The following is a 26,646-nucleotide window of genomic DNA, read 5'->3' on the forward strand; positions in this document are numbered from 1 at the left end:
AAACAAATTTTCCGATTGAAACTTAAAATTGCTGGTGTAACTGGGCTAAATTATTTGGTAAGCCACAGTTCCACGGAAGAATGTAAGGCACATAGCCTTCCTTGAAATTTAAGACAGTCATTCCTGTATCCAGTGTGCTACTTAATGTAAACATATCCTCTCCTCTAACTACCTGATGACGATATCCTACAATTTTTCTAATCAGATACTAAGTATTCTTTAAAACCAACTCAAGTACTACTTTCTCTTGAAGACTTCCTTGTTTTTTCTAGGAAGCAAATGGTATTTCCTTCCTGTGTATGTTCTAAACAAGTTGTTACTCATAATCTGGTTTTATACCTTACCCTATAGCATTTGTAAACAGGGACAGTATTTTCTAAGTAAACTTTTAGTAACTTGAGGTAAGGATCTTATTCAGTTTCTCTCTAGTAATAGTAATATTTTGGAGTAATTGTTGAGATAATGCATGTTTGGGTAGGTGTTTATGTGTTTCGATACTCCTATTACTTGCATAGCATTTGTAAGGACATGTTTACTTTTTTTTTTTTTTTCAACGTTTATTTATTTTTGGGACAGAGAGAGACAGAGCATGAACGGGGGAGGGGCAGAGAGAGAGGGAGACACAGAATCGGAAACAGGCTCCAGGCTCTGAGCCATCAGCCCAGAGCCCGACGCGGGCTCGAACTCCCGGACCGCGAGATCGTGACCTGGCTGAAGTCGGACGCTTAACCGAATGCGCCACCCAGGCGCCCCAGGACATGTTTACTTTTTAAAGTGGTGCTCTATTTGCATAGTAGTTAAGAAATCTCCCGCAAGCATGGCAGAAGTGAAAATGTTTGTTTTGTGTCAAGGTTGGTGGAAACAAGTTAAGAGGGGAATGGCAAAGCTGGCCATGACTGTGGACATTGTTTTCTCATCCTGTCTCATCCACCCCTTCCTCTCTTGGTCCCTGAAACAGTCATGAGGACTAAGAGTAATGTCAGCACAATGTAGTTTCCCCCATGTGGAAAACTGATTCACAACGGGAATAAATAGCGGAGTTAGAGTATTTGTTTGCAGTTACTACAAGTGCCATAAGAATCATGATTTTTGGTTCCACGTCTGGGCAGATCTGATATGCTAAGTGACTGTGAATCTCCGTGAAACGTGAAATCAGGCTTACTGTATTTACTCTCTCAGACTAAAGTTCTGTCTGATTCTGCATATAATTAGGAGAAATAATAGTTTTTGAATTTCATTTCCAAAGAGGTGATAGCATTAAAATGGGTATTTTTCAATGTAGGATTGTTTTTTTAACTTTTTACCAGGAACAGAAAAATAAATACATAGAAGACAGAATAGTATAATACCTCCATAATCATTATCATCTATTATTTGCTTAACTATTTTATGGTAAATTAGAGATATGACATTTCACTCCAAGATACTTCGTTTGCAACTGCTTTCTCCCCTTTTCATGATGACAAAGGACACATGTATAATCACTATACACACTGATGCACAGAGGAGATAGTAGAGTGTGGTAGGTAAGAGGTTGGATCCTGGAGTGCCACTTCTTGGATTTGAATCCCAGCTCTGCCAGTTTCTACCTGGGTGGTATTGGCGGTCATATCATCTCTCTGTGTTTCACTCTCTTGGCCTGTAAAATAAATGGAATAGAATATCTATTTCACCCAGTTACTGTGAAAGTTAGTTAACACATACAAAGCATGTAGAATTTTCCCGTCTTAGAGTAGGCATTCCAGGAATGCTAATGAGTAGGATTTTTTAAAAACTAATAATTATTAATATGATTGTAATAAAATCAAGGTTTATTTGAAATGATTGTAGCTCTAAGTGGAGCCTGTTTGTCTGTATGTATTTGTTCACTAGTATTTGTGTAAAATATGTAAGACAGTGCACAAGAAAATAAAATTCAGAATAGAATCTTTAAAAAAAAACATTTATTTATTTTATTTTTTTGGAGAGAGAGAGAGAGAGAGAACATGCTTCTGCATGCAAGTGGGGGAGGGGCAGAGGGAGAGGGAGGAAAGAATCTTATGCACACTCCATGCTCACCAGAGAGCCCTGTGAGGGGTTTGATCTCACAACGCTGACATCATGACCTGAGCTGAAGTCAAGAGTCAGAAGCTTAACTGACTGGGTCACCCAGGTGGCCCTCAAAAAACCTTTAAAAAATGTGAACACAGTGCAGAAATTTGTCTTCATCTCATTGTAGGTTTGTTATAACCAGATTTGAAAGGAAAATTAAATTTCAAAAATATTTTTTACAAGGCTACAAATGCAACTGTTTTTTTAGGAAATTTCACATTCATGTTCTCCTTACATTTGAAATTTATTGAGGTTCTTAGTTTAGGTTTTAGAGACATCTGTCCCAACAAATTCTTAAATTCCCTGAAGGTTAGTGCAGCAGATTCCCCGGAAGGCTTGAGTTGTACCAGAAAGCTGCAATTTTCTTAATTCCCAGAGCAAGTAAAAAGAAGGCAGATCATTACAAACCCTTATTAACCTAATTCCAAGATCTATGTTTCTGACTAAAATCCAAATGAAGTAAGTTCAACCTAAAATTCCCAGGTCGACAAATTGAGTTGATTTATTTGCTACATTTCATTGTATTGATCATGTTAAAAATCTGACCTGTCTGCGACATTTGTCTAGTCTCCTGAGTTCCCTTGCATATTTATGTTGCTATTTATTTTCTTAGAATCTTGTCTACATTAAAATTAATTCCAACAGAATGTCCTATCTAAATGTCATTTTAAAAGTCCAGTCTTGCATGATTTTATTTTATTGTAGACAGATAAATGTGATTCTAGAATGAGCTAGTAGAGGTATGCATTAAACAGCAAGGAAATCTATTCTGATTATTAAAGAAAGAATCAAAGTCTAGGTTTCTTTTCTAACTTTTTTTTACACTATCTTGTAATATGCAGCCTTTATATGGGGCTCTGTTAATGAATGACATCGAATCCTCAAATAGGTGATGGCATAGAAATAGCATATTAATTGCCTCTGTATAGTTATTGGTTTGATCAGAATTGCCATTTTTGTGTGTGAATCTAAAATAAATGGTTTAAATATTTTGGATGCTATATGTTGGATTATAAAAATACTCAAATATATATACATATTCTTTTTTTTAACTTTTTAATGTTTATTTTATTTTTGAGAGAGAGCGACAGAGCATGAGCAGGGGAGGGGCAGAGAGAGGGGGAGACACAGGATCCAAACTCAGCACAGGCTCTGAGCTCTCAGCACAGAGCCTGATACGGGGCTTGAACTCATGAACCATGAGATCATGACCTGAGCCCAAGTTGACGCTCAACCCTCTGAGCCACCCAGTGGCTTATTCTATATGCTTATTCTATACTAGGCACTAAATGCTTTATATACAATGTATCATTTAAAGTTCACATTAGTCCATGGTGGCACATACTATTATTGTAATGATTTTCAGTTAAGACAAATACAGTTTAATGAGCTTTGGACCCTTGCCCTGTGTCAAACACATGGTATCTGATCGTGCGCAGAATTGAAAGTCACGCTATTGGTATGATCCATAGCAAGACCCGTGAGTCACTGTGCTGTGTCATCCTGCCTGTACCCTGGGCACCTGGAAGGGATAGAAGTCCTGTGATGCAGCTGTTAAAAGTCAAGACTTAAGGCTAAAATTTTTTAAGAGTTTTGATTTAAAATTTTAATTTATTGTGGCTATTCATTATTTTGTCTATATTTAATTATTCAGCTTATATTTTATCCAACCAGCTTCATCATTGACAGTTGTTAAACTCTGGTGATTTGCAGTAGGTAAAATAAAGCCTCTATGATTGAAAAGATAGGTAGACTTCGCATCTTAAATCTTTACTGATCTGATCCATGATCCCCAGTGATATTTATCTCGGATACCTTAAAAGTATGCATGCACCACTGAGTGAAATATAGCCACATTAAGATTCATTGGGGCAAAAAACGTGAACCTGGTAAAAACGTAGATTAGATTAGGTTCCATTTCTTGTAAGGATTCTGCCTTTTGGTTTTTGAAGCTTTCAAAATTTTTTTTGCATCTCTTTTGAGTTTTCTAATGCTTTGTGCTGGTGGGCATATGCTCCTTTTGCAAGGATAGTTTAAACATCGCTTCTCAGTTTTCATGGAGCAGTGGCATGTATAACTCTTTCAGATTCCATATCCAGTCCTTTCTTTTCAGAAGCATTGCATGGTGCATTTGTTTAGAACTCAATGATATTCATTGAGTTTGGAAAATTCACTGGCATGATGTGGGCATTTTATAGTTACCCAGCATAAAACATAGTGATCTTCATATGTAAGATACCATTTCATAATCTCTTAGAAGAGAAAAATACCCTATCAGCCTTTTCCCCAATTTGTTATTTTTATATATAAATATATATTTTTTAAGATAAAACGCTTTATATAAATATATACATACATACATATACAGTAGTATTTATTACATGCCTTTCTAATTCTGGTGATTTGAAAATTTCATATTACACATGGCATTTAAAGCAGCCCAACACTTCTTGTGATCACACTTACCTGTATTGGGATTCTAATGGCTCTCATTCTTCCTTGTGCCAGGTCCTGGGACAGGTGGTTTACATGCATTCATCCTTCATGCAAACTAAAAATGCATCAGTCTTGTTTTGAGGATGTTTTCAGATTTATATTTGAAATTTTTTTGAATGTTACGCTAATTTTCATCAGCAAGCAACCTCAATGCATTTTATTTAAGGAATGCCTAGTTTTGCATTTAAAATGTAATTGTGGTGGCGGGGGCACCTGGGTGGATCAGTCTGTCGAGCATCCTACTCCTAGTTTCCACTCGAGTCATGATGTCACAGTTCGTGAGTTTGAGCCCCGCATCGGGCTCTGTGCTGGTGGTGCAGAGCCCGCTTGGGATTCTCTCTCTCTCCCTCTTTGCCCTTCCTTCACTCTCTCTCTCTCTCTGTCTCTCTCAAAATAAATAAAAACTTTAAAAAATGTGTTTAAAATGTAATTTGAGGGCACCTGTGTGGCTTAGTAAATTAAGCATCAGACTCAGATCATTTCATGGTTCATGAGTTCCGGCCCTGCATCTGGCTCCATGCTGCCAGCACACTGGAACGTTCTCTCTCCACCCACCCCCTCAAATAAAATAAACTTCTAAAATGTCATATAATAAGCAAGTTATTGCAGTGATCGATAACCCTTTTTGAGTTAATTCAGTTCACTTTTATGTGTTTCATATTTCATTCATACTTGCTTTTGACTCGCTGTCCTAGTTACAAAATGCATATACATAGATAGTCCCACACTGGGCTCTGCACTGATGGTGTGAAGTCAGCTTAGGATTCTCTCCGTCTTCCTCTCTCTGTCCCTCCCCGACTTGTGTTTTCTCTTTGTCGCAAAATAAACTTAAAAAAAAAAAAAAAAAAAAAACTAGAATTGTTTCTTTAGTGTTCTCTTGACGACTAATGTTACCAATTTGCTTTTGATTTTAACTTCATAACATTCTTTATTAATGTATTGAATAAATTACCCCTGAAGAATTAATGCTATCGTCTTTCTGCACGGTAGAGCGAAGGAATTGTGACTTTTTAACTACCTGGAGAAATCTTTTGAATTCCTTTAAAAAAATCTCTTATTTCTTCATCAAACATAGTATGAAAAGCTAAAGTCATATGTTTCTGCAAGGACAATATGGCTGTTTATTCAATTCATAATTTAAAATTTTTATTCTTTTTGTTGTTAGGATTCAGTAAAACAAAGTTACAGTATTAAATTGAAGTCTCTACTGTGTAATTCAGCGTCTGTCCTCCAACTCCCACTTCCTTTCCAAAACTAGGCATCCCCTCAGTACTTTCCTGAATCATATCATCTTCAAGGAAAAAATAGCAATGTAAACCAATTAACTTAGGAGACGCAACAGTGTTCTTACAGCCACTGTAACTGGATTCATTATTTAATATTCAGCCTGACCTTACAACCTGACCACAGCAATTAAGTCTGGATGAGGCTCGGCACCTTTTCTCTCTATTCATTATTCATTAATTGGGCATGCTCAGCTGGCAGCTGCTCTGCCGAATCTCCAGTTCTATTGCTGCAAATGATTGACTAAAAAGGAGGCTTTCCTCTGAAGGGTCAGAACAGGTAACCAGCCTTAACTAATGCAGCACCCCAGAAGGCTTAGATTCCAGGGGTGAGCTAGTGGTCACATAGACTTTTCAGATGTAGTGACCAAGAGAGTCTATTTTAAATATAATATATGCATGGTCATTATTTATGTTGAATGATGATGCCATGCCTAAAGGCATATATCCAAGATTTTATCAGAGAGTGGGATTACCAGTGAAATTTAAAAAAAAAAAAAAAAAAATCTGAAATCCGTAACGGCTACATTGTCAAAGTTGCAGATCCCTGGTGTAAATAATATCTATGAAATAGTTGTGAAAAAGAGGAGGATGTGTTTAGAGGCAGAAATTTTAAAATATATACTGGAGAACTATACACCAGGCTATAGTCTCTAGTTATTAAAAATTTGTTGGGGCGCCTGGGTGGCTCAGTCGGTTAAGCATCCGACTTCGGCTCAGGTCATGATCTCGCGGTCTGTGAGTTCGAGCCCCGCGTCGGGCTCTGTGCTGACCGATCAGAGCCTGGAGCCTGTTTCGGATTCTCTGTCTCCCTCTCTCTCTGACCCTCCCCCGTTCATGCTCTGCCTCTCTCTGTCTCAAAAATAAATAAACGTTAAAAAAAAATTTAAAAAAATTTGTATCATTACACCAAACACCATTCATTTGTTTCTTTTCATTAGTGAGATAGAAATAGCAATGGGGGTACTTCTGTAGAAAGTCTCTATAGAGAGTCTCGTAAACCATTCTTACTATCAACTAACTTTGTCACAGTGTTGTTGAACACAAAACATAACTGAGAGCAGGGGGAGTTAAACCTGGCCACACTATGACTGTGAACGAAGTTTCTGGTTGAGAATGTTCAGTTGAATTGTGACAAAGTGATTCATGTAGTTTCTACTGCAGTTTAGGTAAACTGTATACACTTTTAATTTCTGAGCATTTTGCTATCAGTAGAATTTTTAAAGTTTTCAGTTACTAACAAAACATTAAAAACCGGTATTTTAGTATATGAGTACATTTGAGATATGTTAAATATTCAAGAGCCTCTTAGACTTACCATTTTGACTTTCTAAATTAACTTTGTCGATATGTACTGCTTGTAAAATTGAATGGCCTACCCATCCAACATTTTCTCTGAGTGATCTAATCTATTATTCAATAACTGAAATCGTATTGAGGTGGCTAGTATGATAAACATACTTCTCATGTTTCACTTATGTGTTCTAATAAATGCATTCGAATTCCTTTAGAATAGACCTGGTTAGTTTCTTGTACACATTTGTATGGGGTGGTCTGGAGAATTTGGGAGGAAAAATACTGGAAAGAGAAATGCTTATTTTTTTCTCTTGTGTGTTTTGGTAAACAAGGAAATCTTAATTCTGGGGGGGGGGATTTGTTTGAAATTTTTCATTAACACATTAAACAATACATGTTAAGTAGCTTTTCTCCAGATTGCTTTCCTCAGTCACTTTTTTTGTGTCTAAAATTTGCTGTATTTTCCATTATACCATATAATGCCATTATATATCAAGATAGGCAAAGACATAGCTTATGAAGGGATCATCATAAGTTACAGTAGTATCATAACTTTAGGGAAATAAATGAGTTGCGTTTAGAAATTAATATTCTTATGAAATTATTTGAGTTTATGGAAACCATAAAGGGGAGAACCATGGAGAGCAGCCATATTATTTTTTTCTTGATGTACTTAGCAACTGTGCATTAAAACTTGTCCAGGTACATGATTATACAAGTTGAAAAGTACATGATTTTTTTTTTTGAGAACTACATATTGTTTTAAAATTATCCCGAAGAGCCCTGTGTATGGTGATTTTAACATGCGAGGATCTCCATAAAGTGTATTTAAAATTTATTATTTTTAAGTGTGAGAGGATTCAGAAGAAATATAAGCAACTTTTACTTCAGTAAGATAATCATATAATGCTTAGTAGCACTCTACAAAGGACTTAACACAAAAATTAATGTTCTCTTTTATTACAAATGCAGTGCATGTTCATTGTATTATTAGAAAACAAGAGAAAAGAAACATGGATATAGTCATATTGCATAACTACAAAACCACTGAAGTGCTTTTAACATTTACTATGTACTCATCCATTCATCTCTCCCTCTACCTCTCTTTCTCTCAAAATAATAGACCTTTCCTCCCTTCTTTTTTCTTAACATTTACTTTTTAAGCGTAAAATCATCTTTAAACGAACACTGTTTATATGTGTATTCCCAATGTAATTACTCTCTTATATTACTTAACAATATAAAATTGTATCTGTGACAGTTATTATGACATTTTGCTATTGTTGATCATTGAACTTATTTGTAGTTTAGATACTAAATGACATTTCTGTGAACATTAATATCAATAAATCCTCTCCTCCAGTCTGCCAACAGATATGTCTCAAGTGACTGAATGAAATACTTGCACACATATATTCCCAGCCCTAATTCACACAGGTAGTTCATTATCCATCTGTCTATTATCTATCATCTGGTCCTTTTTTTTTTTTTTTTTTTTTTTTTAAATTTTTTTTCAACGTTTATTTATTTTTGGGACAGAGAGAGACAGAGCATGAACGGGGGAGGGGCAGAGAGAGAGGGAGACACAGAATCGGAAACAGGCTCCAGGCTCTGAGCCATCAGCCCAGAGCCTGACGCGGGGCTCGAACCCACGGACCGCGAGATCGTGACCTGGCTGAAGTCGGACGCTTAACCGACTGCGCCACCCAGGCACCCCATATCATCTGGTCCTTCTACTCTTCATATATTTCTAGTAAAACTCGCTAGAAATAGATGTAAATGAAATTTCTGGGAAAGATAGGCTTATGAAACATCATGTGTTATTTTCAAAAACTATAGAAATGGGACTATAATTTTTTCAGGTCTGAAAATAACTGTAGTTTCTTTAGCTTGAGGGATCTGAATTTAAGATAGAGAATATTAGAATCAGCTGAGAGATTCTTTCAACGGACATCCTCCTCAATGTAATCAACATCTTTATTGGTGGGGCCTGAGTTTCCCCAAGGTGATTCTGATGTGCCCAATAAAATTAGCACAACACCTGTACCCCAACATCACTTATTTAGAAGTCAGAAAACTGAAGGCCAAGGGATGGTGAGTGGCTCAAGTCCGAGAGGTTATTAATGCAAGCGGAATAGAACCGAATCTCTAGGCCACCATGGTTCCCAATAGGCTTTTCGATGACATTTTGTAAGTATGTTCTTTGCAAGTGGTATTATATGGAAAAAAATCTCAGGGTTGCATACATTTGGGAACGCTGGGTTAAGCTCTGGAGTGAGGCCTCTCTCAAGAGTCTTTGATGATGTGCCAGTGAGGTTAGTACTCTCTTAATGGAACAACATTTCCCTAACTTAAGTCCGCATGGCACTGACCCCTAGAGTATCTCGAGGGATTGGTGTCTTTCGAAATGTCTTCTGACAAGTATTACTCCCCAAAGTACCATTTCCATTCCTCTCATGAAACTGTGTTCTACATGGAGGGTAAAAAAATAGGGGTTTGTTAATATGCTTGTTACTAATCAACCCTAAGTTTTTCATGAGTAGGTTCCAAATAAAAATGTCTAATTGCAACTGTTGATATTTTAAGCAGTGGAGCCCCAATTTTAGCAAGTAACAGAATCACCTGGAGGGTTTGTTACCCTGAAGATTGCTCAGCCCCTTCCCAGCTCATTACGTCTGGGGTGGGGCCCGAGAGCACACATTTTGAAAAATTTCAGCGGCTATTGCTGCTACTTCTTCAAGGACCATACTCTGAGAAACCATTGCTTTAGAATGAATGTTGAGATTTCTCAGAATATTTTCAGGGGAGAAAAATAGCCATGTCATTTGTTCGCTGGTGTCCTCTTTACCTTCATCTTCTTACTGAAAATCGTTTGTTTTAATGTGCCCCCTTTCACAAGTCAGTCAATTTTCAAATGTGTTAAAATCCATGGTTGAATCCAAGGCCAAATCCCAGTTATCCTTTTCATTCTTTATAACCATTGCAATGAAGGCTGGTATGTTAGGTTCAGAATTCGCTTTGCTCTATGGTTTCTATTTTCCTTATGTTTCTTCTCTCTCCTTTCGTCATTCTACACATACCTATCCTTCTTGTAGAAAAGGGTATGATTAGTGATTCCTGTATGAAAGTATTTTGCCAATTTTTAGACTTGAAGCACTTCTCTTATTTTTTATATTCCGTTTGCTTATGGGGTAGTTCTTAATCATGGCTTTTGCGTAAATAAAAAACAGTGATGAGTTCTCAAATATTTTTGTCAATGACAGATTTTTGTCAATGACAGATTTCTGTAAAATCCATCAGAATACTCCATCACAGTATTCACATGTGCACTTACACGTACATACATATTCATAACTAAAACACAAGTTTCACAACATAGTTCTTCATCGTAATATATAGAGTGTACTTGTATATATGTTTTAAACGCTTCCCTTAAAAAAATGGTTTGTTGTAAAGTTGGTCCTAACCAACTTGAACGTTCATTTAAAAAATATTTTGGTTTATAGTACTTGTGAAATTGATTTCATTACCTAATGATAGATTGGACTGGGAGCTTTGGGCCCCAATTTTTTTTTTTTTTTTTTTAACGTTTATTTATTTTTGGGACAGAGAGAGACAGAGCATGAACGGGGGAGGGGCAGAGAGAGAGGGAGACACAGAATCAGAAACAGGCTCCAGGCTCTGAGCCATCAGCCCAGAGCCTGACGCGGGGCTCGAACTCACGGACTGCGAGATCGTGACCTGGGCCCCAATTTTTTTAAAGACCGTATTGTTCATATGTATGTCTAAATATTTCCAGTGTTTAGAAAAAAAATTACACATGTGTTTGTTAAAGTATCTCATACTAATGTGTTATTTGGTCATGTACATGTTCAGACCTGGATGGAAAGTTTGATACAGTTAGTTCTTTTTATTTTTTATTTTTTTAATTTTTTTTTTTTCAACGTTTATTTATTTTTGGGACAGAGAGAGACAGAGCATGAACGGGGGAGGGGCAGAGAGAGAGGGAGACACAGAATCGGAAACAGGCTCCAGGCTCTGAGCCATCAGCCCAGAGCCCGACGCGGGGCTCGAACTCACGGACCGCGAGATCGTGACCTGGCTGAAGCCGGACGCTTAACCAACTGCGCCACCCAGGCGCCCCCAGTTAGTTCTTTTTAAACCTGCTGATTTGATGTTGTTGGTACTTTCTCCCAGTCTTCTTAGGGAATTTTCTGGTCATCCAATTAAGTCTTTTGTTGATTCTTTGCATCACTGCAGTGTGCGGCCAAAAAGAATCAAATGTGATTTGTTTTCATTTTGAGGACATTAACTTTGGAATATGGAATACAGACTCTACTACTGAGTTGAAAATAGAAGTCTGAACTTAATTTAAAAACGGGGAAGTGTCTAAAACAACTATATTTGACCTGGGGAAAAAAAAAAAAAAACTAACGCAATTAACAAACACAGCAACAAAAAATGTTAGAGAGATACATTTTGGATAAATGAGTGAAATTCTCAGTTTCCTGCCAGGGGAGGGCAATAAGGTAATTCAGTATCAAAAGCCTAGTTTGAGTAGAGAGAAAATTAATCTTCAAACTTAAATTTCTGTGGGTTTTTCTTGCATCATTATCGATTGGACTTTACCTCCTACCTCAGGAGGCAAAATGGTTGTAGTTAGGATTTAATTGTGTTAGTTATAACAGATCTTTTCTAGTATACTTTATTTTTAAAACAAAAATTGATTGAACTGGAAAACCTGCAAAAATAAAGGGAACGTGATATAAAAGAATCCTTCATTGCTACCTTTTTTGCAGGTGTTTACCATAAGTTGTCAAACCAAGAATTATCCTCAACTGCATGATATAAATTTAGTAGCATAGACCGTGAACTATATATATCAATGGGTAATTTTAATTCAGTTATATGTAAAGGAATTTATCCTGTTCTGTAAATGCACATTTTAATACGTACTGCATGTGAAAAAGCCCTCATCACCTCAGGATGATCCTGAGTGACTCCAACATTGAGGAAATGAGAGAAGTTATATTTTAATGTGAATAATATAAAGATAATGCTAATGTTAATACCTGAATATAATTTGTGTGTCTCATGTCAGCATGGTACTATGTTTTACTTACTTTTGCAACGTTTTTTTCCAGCTGGATTCTTTTTATTGTGATGTATTTGACATATAACATATCAGTTTCAGGTGTACAACACAATTATTTGTATTTGTATGTATTGCAAAATGAGTACAACATTAAGTCTGTGAGTTAGATGTCATCATGGTACTCTATTTTGAAATATTCCTGTAGATGTCCTTTTTTGGAAGATGATACTTTTGGCAAATGAAGACCTGAATGTGAGAGTATTTGTTATCTTAAGTTTAATATTCTTTTTATTGTCTATCTTTTCTGGTATAGCCTGAAAAAAATGAGAGTGAGCCAGGCAGCCAAAGGATAAAACCTGTTTTTATTGACGATGCTAATTTTGGACGACAGATATCCTATCAACATGCAGCGGTCCATATCCCCACTGACATCTATGAGGGCTGTAAGTAAAAGAACTTGAACAACTCTTGGAGTACCATGCTCTTGTCTGTCCTTTGTATCTCCTGTTTGGGGGACAAAAGGAACAAATTTTGTTGAGATGTCTTTGAAGAGTCCGTGGTAAACTCTCTGTGAAAGAAGAAATGGGGTGTCCATTAGCAGTTTACGTTCAAAGAGTTGCACTATGTGAATATTTGTAGGAGAGTATGCATCCAGTGGGCGTGTCCTTCTGCTTTGGTTGACTAGGTCATTGTGCCTTCCCAGGGGCCATGAAAACTGAAAAGTAATCAATCTATTTTCTTAAAAATACAAACTATATAGCACAAGTGTGCACAAATACAAATATACCTAGGCAAACTGTAAAGGGAGATAGTCATACATTTTAGACCTGGCACTTCTCATCACATCCTGTGTGTGTGTGTGTGTGTGTGTGTGTGTGTGTGTGTGTGTGTCTCCCTTGCCCTAGGATATAGGTAAAAAATATCTCCCTCTCAGTACATGGTGGGCTCAAGATGAAAAGAAATGCTAGGGAAAGACTAATGAAATAGAGAACCGGGAAATGGAAGACTTGCTTGAGAAGGCTTCCCTGAGAGAAAGGCAGGGCAGTAAGTTGCTTAGGGAAACGCAGGGTAGGCTTGTACCATGTATTAACAAGGGCAGAGCCTGAGTGAGAATGCTGACTACAAATCCTGCCAAGTACAATCTGTATCTCTGAGGACCACCCATGACCCAGAAAGCGGGGCCTTTGTTCACTCCTAGTTCTGTTCCTCCATGTTCACCATTCTCTAACCAGTTTGTATTCTGCCTTCCCACATAAGTAAGTAGTAAGAAGAAAGGACCATTTGAGATTTTTAAAGCTATGTTTCTTCTGTTACCCTTTATTACAGAGGCTATAAACTGAATTGGGTATCCAGAACTCTCTGGGTTCTGGCCAGATGGCCTAGTTCAAAGCTAAATTTTTGCAGTTTTTTTTTTTTTTTCCTTTGTAAATCCTTTAAATTTCAGGGCATTTTCTCACCTGTAAAATAGGGTAAAATGACTAAACTGATTTGAGGATAAAGTAAGTTCATACACTTGTTTTCATAATAGTGCCAACCTAGTAATATAGTAAGTGGTGTGTAAATGTTTCTTGTTACTGTTTATTACAGTTCAAGTTTATTTAAGCAGAGCAAACTAAGTACAGGGATTAATAATATAAGTTATGATTTATACTTTGGGTTTCCTGTGAGATTATTATTTAAAAGGGCATTTTAAATGCATGTAAGGTTCTTTTTGTAACATAAATTTCAACTTGATCAGATTATTCACTCTGTTTGTTTTTAAAAAATTTTTTTTTCAACATTTATTTATTTTTGGGACAGAGAGAGACAGAGCATGAATGGGGGAGGGGCAGAGAGAGAGGGAGACACAGAATCGGAAACAGGCTCCAGGCTCTGAGCCATCAGCCCAGAGCCTGACGCGGGGCTCGAACTCATGGACCGCGAGATCGTGACCTGGCTGAAGTCGGATGCTTAACTGACTGCGCCACCCAGGCGCCCCTGTTTTTAATTTTTAAAGTACATATTGTTCCTATCAGTTCTTTGAAGATATTAAATGTATGACTTCTCTCTATTGATCATAGAAACAGAATTGTTTGTCTAGGTAGTTTCTGTTGTTACATGAGAATTAAACATAATTAGACTCCCTTACAATCCAGCACTACTATTAATTCCAAGTCCTTTTAGGAATTACCTGGGATTTAGGTTCACATATTTTTTTTAACTTCAACCATTATGTACTTTGTAAAAATAATTTTCTAACTGTGTGCTTTTTATTTTTTTTTTCAACGTTTATTTATTTTTGGGACAGAGAGAGACAGAGCACGAACAGGGGAGGGGCAGAGAGAGAGGGAGACACAGAATCAGAAACAGGCTCCAGGCTCTGCCATCAGCCCAGAGCCTGACGTGGGGCTCGAACTCACGGACCGCGAGATCGTGACCTGGCTGAAGTCGGACGCTTAACCGACTGCGCCACCCAGGCACCCCCTAACTGTGTGCTTTTTAAAAGAAATATCTTGATCTTTGCAACTGTATTTTTTTTTATTTTTATTTATTTATTTTTTTTAATGTTTTACTGTATTTTTGAGAGGTGGGGAGGAGCAGAGAGAGAGAGACACAGAATGCAAGGCAGGCTCCAGGCTCTGAGCTGTCAGCACAGAGCCTGATGTGGGGCTCGAACTCACAAACGCTGAGATCTTGATCCGAGTCAAAGTTGGACACTTAACCGACTGAGCCACCCAGGTGCCCCATGACTGTATTTTGTAACTATTACAACTATTTAGACAGTACTTAGCTATATGATTGTGTTTCCCATTTTTAAAAAATTACTTCATCTACCTTATTTCAAATTTTTCATCACCTATTGTTTGTTGGGTATGCCAACAAAATAATCTTCCTTTAAGATTATATCTTTCTATTGAATTCATATTAGAAGAACACACTGGCTGGATATAGAACTTTTGAGTCACAATATTTTTCTGTCAGTTGTCTGTGGATATCATGGCACTGGTTTTTTTGACCTGTATTACTGTGTTGAAGAAACTTGAGGCCAACTTGAATGTTTCCAGTTTGGTAGAAAGCTTTCATGATTGTGTTTCTATTTTGTTGTCCCCTATTTGGGGATTGCCTTCCTTATTCCTGAAAATCATTATCCATACCAAGAAGATACTCAAAGTCAGTGATTTTGTCTTTAATAATCTTTGTAACACTTTAAAATATACATTAAATGAAAAACTTGCATGTGAAAGAAATTTAAAGCAAAAACTACTATGACTGAAACAAATATGACATGAATAGAACCCTGCCTACTTAATCCCTTTTGGTCTTGAAGGGAAAGTCTTCTTTTTGTCCAGTTTCAGTAGTCAAGAGGGATTCTCTGAGCAAGTTCATAGATTGCTGCCATTCCCAAAGGAAAGAAAAATAACAAGGTTAACAGCATTGTGGTTTTAATCTCATGTGGATCTAGCAGTTTGGGGAAGTGGGATGCGTGTTTTGGGGAACTTTGCCTCACTGCTGATTCTATCCACTTCCCCCCACGTTTGGTATGGTAGCCAGAGCCACTGGTCTGTTGCACAGCTCTTTGCAGTACATGGGCACCCTGAGCTAGTATAACCTGGGAAGAGGAGGGCTTGAGCATACTTACTGATGTGCATGGCACAGGAGATGCCTCTGTATGGCCTGGAACTTACTTCCTGCTCTGGATGACGCATGAGATACCATTTCAGATCCAGTATGGCATAGACTCACTGTACCCCACTGAGTACTCAGTGGCTTTCTCATCCCATTTGCCATCCCTTCATATATATAAAATGAGGCTCTTCATACTTTCTCCCACTTATATTCCTATGAAGCAGTCCATTTTTTTCCACTCTGTAGAAAACTTCCTTGCAGTTCACATGGTCTAATAGGGATTATCGAGAAATCCTAAAATTGTTCATTAAATACTCAAGGAAGGATATTGGTACTTTATACATTTTTAAAACAGTTTTTGTCCCCTCTAAAGATCGTATGCCATGGTGGCAAATTTTAATAAAGCGTACTTATTTAACCTACAAAATGGAAGTCGCCAGCACTCGCACCTCTTGTAGCCAATCATAATTAACAGTTTGGGGCCATAGTCCTATAGAATATCTTGAAATGAAGAAACAAATCGTCCAAATGAGATTTTCCACATTCCTTTTCAACTTGCTTTTTCTTCAACTTAGAGACTCTTGTTAAACTATTAGAAGGCTGAAGGGGCGACTGGGTGGCGCAGTCGGTTAAGCGTCCGACTTCAGCCAGGTCACGATCTCGCGGTCTGTGAGTTCGAGCCCCGCATCAGGCTCTGGGCTGATGGCTCGGAGCCTGGAGCCTGTTTCCGATTCTGTGTCTCCCTCTCTCTCTGCTCCTCCCCCGTTCATGCTCTGTCTCTCTCTGTCCCAAAAATAAACGTTGAAAAAAAAAAAATTTAAAAAAAAAAAGAAGGCTGAAGATAAGAGAAAGCATTCTCTTCAAGAGATTACCCAGAAAAATAAAGACAAAGTGACTTTGCTTAGTTTTTCAATGAGGTGATCTTTAAGAAATACGTGAAAAATATTTTTATCATTTTTCCATAGATAATTAGCACCTAATTCACCTGTCTAGTAAATTACCTTATGCATGCATTTTGTGAACAGGGGTCCAAGGACTCCAGGTTGCGTTGGCCTGGTTAAATACTAACAACCTATTTTTTGTTTGTTTGTTTGTTTGTTTTTTTGAGTTTAGTAGTTGGTTGACTCCATGCTTCCCTTTTAAAATGTATTCTCTAATTTATTTACTATAACTTTGTTAATTTTGAAGAAGGGGACCCTGAAGCACTCTTGAATGAAAGGTCATATTATTAAGAATGGGATCAGACTTCAAATAAAGTCTAATTCCAATGTTTATATTTTTAACTACTATGATAAATGAAATTCCTGATATTTTACTTTTGAGTTAATTTTAACTTTGTTACTTTGGGAGTGAGACAGAATTGTCCATTGGAGTTAAGATAATACACTTTGCATGAGAATCTTTATTTTCTTACGCTTCTATTTGAAATTTTGTTTTGTTTTGTTTTAGTTGAAGTCACGTAGTTTAAGTCTTCATCTCTTATATGCTGGAACAGACATGAAAAATGACACAAAGGTTAACCATAATTTTTTTAAGAATATCGTGACATGGTACACCGTTTTTTTGTTTTGTTTTTAGTATTCCACAAAAGAGGTTTTAATTTTATTCATGTTTTCCTTTCCCATTTAGAATGAACTATTTGTACACATCTGTAGAAGATTATTTTAATTAGTCTCAGGGAATAAACCACACTTTGATTTTGAAAAGAAGATAAAATATTTAAATAGGTGTTTTCAGAAATCCTAAGTCCTATTTTGGAATATGTCATAATTAAAAAAAAAAAAGAAGAAGCTCTGTCTTGCATTATTTGGTTAGTCTCATTTATCTTAATATTGGCTTCTCCTCCTTTGCTGAAATCTCATCAGGAAGACGCTGACCTTGCTTGGCCTGTAGTCTTTTAAAATTCATATCCCATGTTATGAACTGTGTGAGTAAATGACACAGGAGTAAAATCAGAAATGTCAACAAGATCTTGAAAATTTAATAATTACTGGGACTCTTCATGCAGCTCATCAGAACCTATCAGATTCACAGGATTCTTCTAGGTTTCTGAATTTAATAAATGTGAAAGCTTACTTTAATTGAAGGCTTAGCTGAAGGAAACAGCCTCTTCTTTCACTAAGACAGTTGTGTGACTATATTCTCATAAGGAATCTTCTGTTCTAATTTCTCAAAGGCAATTACTTTTTAAAGTCCCAGGAATTGAAATGTGATTATCTTTGCTCATTGATATATTTAAAGTTTTAGAGTGGTACATTTAATTAGAACCATATCTGAAAGTGTTCACTTTTGAGAATTTCACTGGTTGGTACTTAGATTTTAGAGGGCATTGAAACCATACTTGATTTTCAGATCTAATTTATCTGTTGGGCTGGTAAAAACACATAGAAACTAGGAAAAGAAGGACTGACTATTTAGACAATGTGGTTTTAATCACATAAATTTATTAATTTTTTAAATCATTTTAGATGCAAGTATAGGGAATGTCTTCGTAGGATGCTGGATAGTCATTTATCAATAGAAATTCATATTTATTTATAAAATTATTACGGTTCTAAAAGACTATCCAATAACAGGGAACATAGTAACCGCCAAGATGCATAACCTTTTCAGGCACTACATACTTTTGTCCTAATCTTACGTTGTCATGTAAGCAAAGAAATTACTTCCATTTTAGGAATTGAAAAATAAAGTTTTATCACTAAGGAGTATCCATTTTGATAAAAGAAGACACAATTTTAAGGAATTGTGTTGCCTTTTAAAGTCTCCTATGCTTTACTAATTATACTTCCTTTAAATTGAACTGCTTATAATGACTAATACTGGCATTATAATGTATCTTTTTTTAAATATTGACAGAGAGAGAGTGAGTGTGTGTGTGTGTGTGTGTGTGTGTGTGTGTGTGTGTTGGGGAAGGGCAGAGAGAGAGAGAATCTCAAGCAGGCTCCCCACTATCAGTGCAGAGCCAGATGCAGGGCTCGAACTCATGAACTGTTAGATCATGACCTGTGCTGAAATCAAGAGTTGGACACTTAACTGACTGAGTGACACACGCTCCCCTGCAATTTATCTTGATGTTGATTTCTTTTACCTTTCAAAATATAGTTGCAGTATCTCAAATGATGCCAATATAAACATTGGAGGAAAAAGGTATCCTCCATTTGCTGATAATTGTAGAACTAGCTTTTCACAATCTCTTATAAATCTTGACAACTAATCTCTGCCAAATATGGAGATTATGTAATTATAGAATGCTGATTAATAGTTTACATTGAATAGTTTACATTGTTTTAAACTCTTTTATAGATTTAGAAAGTTAATATTTTAATAGATTGGCATCTTTGGAATAAATAAGGCTGTCTGACTTCACAGCTTTGAGGGTTGTAAAGATGATGCATCCCACAACCCAAAAATATTCATAGAAAAATGAATATAATACTGTAATATAATATAAAATAAGAAAGAAAATACAAGACAAAAAGAAAAATAAATTAACCTGCACTTACTCTGAAAACCTTCGTGGCTGGTGTGAGGGAAACAAAAGAGAGGAGGCTGGTTGGAAAGTTGTAGGATGACTTACACTATAATGGAATCACTGCTATATTTTGGCTCAATGGAATCTTTTTCTTCATGGAGGCCATTGTATATGCTCACATGGATGGTGATTACAGTAGGGTATTAATGAACTCTTGTCATATACTGTATTCAATGTAACTGGCAATAAGGCAGCAGAGGAAAAGGTCTCTTAGCTGTAGGCAGCCTGACCTAGAATGAAGCGAAACATTCATAAGCTTATTTTGGCATGGAAAAGCCAAGTGCTGTCTATAGGTGCTTTGAAGTGACAAAAAATACATTAGGGTCAGTTGTGGGCACCTTGGCAATGTTGTAAAACATCACTGATTTCTGCCACACCCCCACAGCCTGAACATGAGAGATGATCACCCACAATCCTGCAGCGAGAGAGAGAGAGAAAGAGAGAGAGAGACAGAGAATCAGTTGTGATCATATGACGTTTGGCAAGACATTGCCGTATTGCATTGATACATTGCAAGACATCACTCTTTCATCAAGTTAAAATTTATTATACACGTTTGTTTATCTTGCAGAATACTCACAGAACAAGTTACTCTCAATCCAAGTTTTTACTTTATAATAAAGTTTACTTATTTGTTTTGAAAGAGAGGGAGAGAGTGAGCTGGGGAGGGGCATAGAGAGAGGTGGGGGGGAGAGAGAGAGAATTATAAGCAGGCTCCACTATCAGTGCAGAGCCTGATGTGGGGCTTGAACTCACTAACTGCAAGATCATGACCTCAGCCAAAATTGAGTCAGACACTTAAATGAATGAGCCATCCAGGCACCCCTATAACAAAGTATTATAAAGTATAAGAAAATGGATGGTGGTGATCCACATGGAGTCAGTGGTAGGCTAATTGTAGAATAAATTGGAAACCTATTCAAGTTTCTGGCCAAAGATAATACTTCAGGCTGTATCATTTCTATAAAACTTTTGAGGAATAAATGCTTGGAAGTTTAAAAAAGGTTACTAGAACACATTAATATATGAAAAGAGTATTAATCCATGTGACTGCTTATACAAAATAAAAATTGCACAAAAAAGAAGTAAAAAAAAAAAAGATAATAGTACAGTCTCATGAATAATGTTACATTCAAAAGAAAACATTTACCAAGTAGTGATGAAGAATAATGCATGATGACAAAATACATGGCTTAGATGTCTGATAGTGTTATATAATATATCAATTGATGCATATTAAGCATTCCATAAAGTCTTAGGCCTTTATTTGTTAATCTATCTATTTATTTATTTATTACAATTTTGAAAGAGTGCGAATTGGGGAGAGATAATGAGGGGACAGAAGATCCGAAGCGCTGTGCTGACAGCAGTGAGCCCAACTTGGGGCTCACACTCACAAATAGTGAGATCACAACCTGAGCCAAAGTTGGATGCTCGACCACCTGAGCCACCCAGGTGCCCCTTAGGCCTATTTTTATTAACATGTAATCAAAATACCACTGCCAGTACCAAAAATTCTCCCCATACTAGGCATGGAAGTTATTTTCATAATTTTCCGAAACCTATCAACTAGAAGGTCATAGCAGACGTCAGTATATTATTAGTCTCTTTTAAGTTAAGAATAAAGTAGGGATGGATGCCTGTCATCTTGGCTGCTATACAACATGACATTGGAGAGTGCACTCACCTCAATAAGACAATAATTGGAGATAAGCTATAAATACTGGAAGTATACAGTCAGAATTGTGTAAGAATTTTAAGGGAAGGAACTTAAAAGCGTTTGAGGAAATGAAGTCTTATTTTAGTAAGAAGGCTATTTATAATATAGATAATAGTAAGTCATTTCTTGATTATTAGCAATAATAAGAAAATATTATGAGAACTCTATCATACTCCATATAAGACCATTAAAAATTTTAGATTATATCTGAAATCTAGACAATGAACGTGAGAATATTTTTCAGCATATTCTTTCCAAAAAGAATGTACTTTCTATTAACATCCCATTATTTTTTCCAAGCTCATAATTTTTTTAGTGATTATTGTAATTGACTCAGATTTTATATGATTGCTGATTTTGATGATTATTCTCATTTAATCTAATTATTTTATATTAGTAGAAAAAATAGTTTTGGGGGTGCCTGGGTGGCTCAGTTAAGCATCCGATTTTGGCTCAGGTCATTATCTTAGGATTCATGAGTTTGAGCCTTGAATCAGGCTCTGTGCTGACAGCTCAGAGCCTGGAGCCTGCTACAGATTCTGTGTCTCCTGTCTGCCCCTCACCTATTTATGCGCGCTCGTTCTCGCTTTCTTTCTCAAAAAAAAATAAAATAAAATAAATAAAAAATAAATAAATAAATAAACATTAAAATAATTAAAAAATGGTCTGAGCCTTCAAATACCAGAATTCTAAACACTATGTGTAATCATGGGTAAGTGTAAAGTAAGCATTCATTTCACTGAGCTTCAGTTGTGATTCATGGACAAGAATACAGAGACTAAAAGAAGTGGATGCCTACCATTGAATTACTTACTCAAATTCTTCATCTCAAAACAAAATAATATACTTCACTTGGCTATCGTGGGAATTATATGTGGTAAATAATGTTAGGAGTCTGTCAAATAGGAAATGCTTCCATATTCCTATGTTTAATATCCCAAAAGAGCAAAGTAATACAAAGCTGAATACAAAGGTATCATTTTTTTAGGGATTCAAATTATTGAAATATGTTATCACTCTAAACTATATCAGATTTAAGTTTTTATGATTCAAAATAATTTTAAGTTAATATTTTAACTGTTAGAATCAATAATCACATATTAGAGATCAAAACAAGCTTTCAATTAATTAGGCTAAATTTTGTAGGATGGTAACTCATTCTTGTTAAAATTTCTGGTTAGTCTACCATGACCTGACTTGAGAGCATCCATATTGACTGTCCCCACCAAGATGAGATTTCTCAATGCACCCTAGTGCTCTGGTGATTAAGGACTGTAGAGAAATTACCATCACTTCTAATCTTTTGGGGTTTTTTTCAGAGTTACTGTTTCAGAGGTGGTATTTATCACAAATTTAAATTTGTGTAAAGATAAAATAATACAGAATGTTTTTAGCAGTAATATGTGGTTTATTTTATGTTTTGTTTTAGCTAATTCATAAATATATATAATAATGTGTATATTAATGTAAAATGTATTTTTTCCTGCAATTCTGGAGGTTGCCTCATTCCATACTCCAGAGTTGTGTGTTGAAAGACTACAAAAGTAAATGTTTTGAAAGAGCGGTCAGTAAAATGTTACTATGGTCATAATCTTAATAAGTAGCTTTTGTTCCTTCTTCTAAAATGTTCTTTCTCAGTCATGGAATCAGAAATCTGATAAGGATACCCCTAAAAATATATATTTCATTTTGTAACAAAGAAAACATCCATTGTAAAAAAGAAAAAAAAAAAAAGATTAGATAATTAGCCTTGGTTCTCATTAGGAGTAGAGCTTTGAAATCATTAAGTACTCCTAAAAAAAGACTTTTTGAGGACATGCCTGAAGTACTAAATGTAGATTTCAGGGTAGGGTAATTTGATCATATTTAATAAGTATGTCATAAGGAGACTCAGTTCCTTTCAGGTAGAGTTTGTACTCTATTGCCTTTTTCTCATGGCGTTTCTGAAATACATGTCTTTCATAGATAGTGATACAGTATTCAGTTTTCTGTTGGCAAAATGTAAATCACAGGTAAACCCAAAGGCCAAGCCTATAGTATTCTGATCGTACAAATACTAATCCTGTCACTCATTTAAGACTGTGGAGTAACAAAACAATTAGTAATAACAGTTACAGATTTTTTAAATTGCTATGGGCTAAATTGTGTTACCCCAAAATTCATACGGTGATATCCTAACCCCCAATATGACTGTATATCAGATAGGGGCTGGTAGGAGGTAATGAAAGTGAGATGAGCCTTTTCCAGAGGGTGGGGCTCTAATCTTAGAGGATTGGTAGGCTTAGAAGAAGAGGTTCTTACATGCACACACAGGGAAAAGGTCATGTGAGGACATAAGAGAAGGTAGCTGTTTACAAGCTTGGAAACAATTCTGTCACAAGAAATCAAAAAGTCTATCACCTTGATCTTGGATTTCCCAGCCTCCAAAACTGTGAGACAATAAATTTCTCATTTAAGCCACCCAGCGGATGGTATTTTGTTATGGCCATCAGGGCTGACTTGAACACAAATTTATTTGCCAAGAAAAAACTGTGATTGTCTGAAACTCAGCATTTAAAAGAATAAATAAAACAAGCTACTCAGGGCTTAAAAGAATAAAAGACATGCCATGAAAAAGTTAAGTTGGATATTTCACACTTTGTACTGAAATATAATGATTTAGAAATATTTGGCTGCTGTATTTGGATTTACAGGGCCCCCCTTTTTTTCATTTTAATTCAGAATCGTGATTTCTGTACTTCCCCTTGAAACACTTATGCTCTGGAAACCAATTAATGTTCACCGAACTCCATAGAAAAATAGGCTTGATTGGAAAGACAATGAATTTGCAATTCTAAGCATCTCTAGCAACAATTAGATTGATCATGGCGTATTCCCTAAGTTATTTAGTGGATATGCAGGCTTTGTAGATATAAAGGTTGAAATTTATGGTTACTGAAGTGTGGTTTTGCTTGCTTTTTGTTTTGTCACATTGAAAAGAGAATTATTGTAACAACCTGATTGTCTAGTCATTTGATCATGGTCCCCAGTGTCCAAGATGGTGCTGACAAATTGCTTTGTTTTTGTTTTTGTTTTATCAGTCTGTGAAGATAATATTCTGTGCACACTACAAATGGATTAAATTTTGAACACTCCGTTCTTGGTTCAATTTGCAAAGCATTTCAGCCCCTTTATTGAACTTGAGGGATATTTTAACCCATAATGATATTTGGAATTTTAAAGTTCCTAGATCTCATTAAAAATAAAGTTGTAAATTAGCTCTTGAGATAGCTTCTATTGCAAGGTTCACTCACTTCTTTAATATAAACCTATATAATGGTGGTTGTGTCCATATCTCCTACCGTGTTATTGACAACTACTCATTATTTCCAGCAGAATTTTTCTGGCATGTTCTAAACAAAACTTAAGTAGTTTTACCCAAACTTTAAGTAGTTTCCATTTTATATGACTATATAATATCAGTGTCTCATGAGTGTATATTTCATTTAATTTACTTAATCTCTTTATTCAGAAAATTTTGTATGAATGACAAGTGGGCATAATAACTTCAGATAAGATGTATAACTCACTTTGTTCTGTATGAATAATTTCGTTGTACAAGTGTAACATGTAGTTTGTTGTGAAAATCTAACTTTATTTTGTTAGCCTTCTACCCTTTTTCAGTGAATGACTGTGGATAAAGGTGACTTTCCTGGTGATTTTATAATAATAAAGTGGCCTTGGTCACTTTAAGTCATAAACAGATTTAAAACTTTCAATTCAGAAATGTAAATGTGTTTTCTCCCCTAATAGTCGAAATTCCGAATTTGACTTAGCATTTACTAACTCTTCTTCCTTACCCTAGATTACAGCTAATGAAAGCCTACCCTAGAAAAGAGGCTGAGAGGGTAGGGCATTTCCTAGCAGCTCTCTGAATTTTACATCCACTAGGTACAAACAAGGAAGGGAAGGGAAAGAAGATGCTTGTTTCTGGCCTGGGTGGCTTAGGGCAGGGCTGGATAGATAATGGGTCTTGTAGATAATTTAAACTGATTCTGTTTTGGGAAGACATTTTATGGGTTATTGAGACATTTCTTCCTGGGTTCCTTTGTCTCTGTAGACACACCTCTTTATACAATGAGAAAACTTAGAGCTAGTTGCTTCCATAACCCTGAGAAGCATTTTAGATTTGCCTCCCCAGAATCACCTAAGGTACTGTAGGAGAATCCTACATACTTCATGCGTGCCAGTTTTAGCAGATGTTACCAAGTCAGCCACAGTTTGGGCATACAGTGTTAGATAGTTCATAATGTTGTAGCGTATGTCTCTTATACCGTATTTCATTACAATTTTTTTCTCCCGTTGGTATATATTTGGCCAAATGGAAATCCTGTGGTTCTTAGGAGCTATATGAATAATGTTCTCTAAGTTCTCTCTGAGTACTTAGAAAATTGTTTAAAATTTTTTTTGGTCAACATTGTTAATTTTGGTACTGAATTAATGTATCCCATCCAATAAGGCTGGCACCCATGTTTAGATCACGTAAATCCCAGCACTCAGTCTAGCGTGCATGTACCTCACTAAGGAATATCCTAGATTTTCCCATAACTTATTTTCAGAGCTGGTGTTTATTTCTCAGTTTCCTTTTTTAAGGGAGAGATATTATACAACATATTTGTTTTATGTCCTTAATTTGTATTTGTTTTTTCACATTTTATTGTGATCTCTGTTAAAATAATGTGAATTTTTTGTTTATTAATGAACAGAATATCCAGGAGTTTGTGAGGTATTGTAAAGTGTACAATTATTGCTCCCCTTTTGCTTACTGTTTAGCGGGAACCGCAAATAAAAATTCACTGTCTCTTTGTTTCTAAAAAGAAATTTGAGAAGCAACATAGAGGGAAGGCATGAAAAGATGTGGATACAATGCAGTTCCTCTGTAAATTTGATAGCTGGAAATCAGAAGTACTTGGCTAGCTTTTTATGATGGGTATAACCAGTGACAGGCCATTCAAAGGTTGAAGAAGAGAGATAATGAAATCTTAAATTAGAAAAGCTTTCCAAACAGACTGACAGTAGTGTTCACGGCAAATGAAAAAGGGATTGACAATTGGAGAGAAAATAGAGGTCTGGAATTTGAGATGAGAATTTTTTAATCATCTGGCATTTTGCTTCATGTATAAAATCTTAGCAGATTTCTCCCTAGATATAAAAAAGCATTTAAAAGATCTTTCTAAGACCCTATTAAAAAAGAAAGATTTTGAATGGATTAAAGATTCCAAGACTCTTTTGTCTCCAGATACAAAGATGATATTTTAAAAGTTAAGGGGCTATGAGCAACACAAATATTGAGATTGGATTTAGTCAATACTTACTGTCAGTAGAGCAAACCAAGTCATAAACAATTTTAATTTAATGAATAATATATGAAACTTTTAGAAAAATATTGCTTAAGGTATATAGCATTATAAAGGAAGTAGCAAAGTTCTTGCTATTTGGTTTATTCCTGTGTACAAGTTGTTTTTATTTTGTTTCTTGTGAATCA

The 26,646-nt window shown here is 35.9% G+C and overlaps 1 protein-coding gene across 9 annotated transcripts in view; it reads left to right on the top strand.

Moving 5' to 3' along the window:
- CACNA2D1 (calcium voltage-gated channel auxiliary subunit alpha2delta 1) overlaps positions 1-26,646 on the top strand; it is a 494,087-nt gene that overhangs the window by 308,070 nt on the left and 159,371 nt on the right. For all 9 annotated transcript variants that reach the window (XM_086696816.1, XM_086696813.1, XM_086696812.1 and 6 more), the window contains one exon: positions 12,575-12,704. In XM_086696816.1, coding sequence (XP_086552942.1) covers positions 12,575-12,704 — 130 coding nt within the window. The remainder of the gene's footprint in view (positions 1-12,574; positions 12,705-26,646) is intronic.

The sequence above is a fragment of the Puma concolor genome, chromosome A2, assembly GCF_028749965.1.
Source record: "Puma concolor isolate L17-30 chromosome A2, mPumCon1.1.hap2, whole genome shotgun sequence".
Classification (NCBI taxonomy): Eukaryota; Metazoa; Chordata; class Mammalia; order Carnivora; family Felidae; genus Puma; species Puma concolor.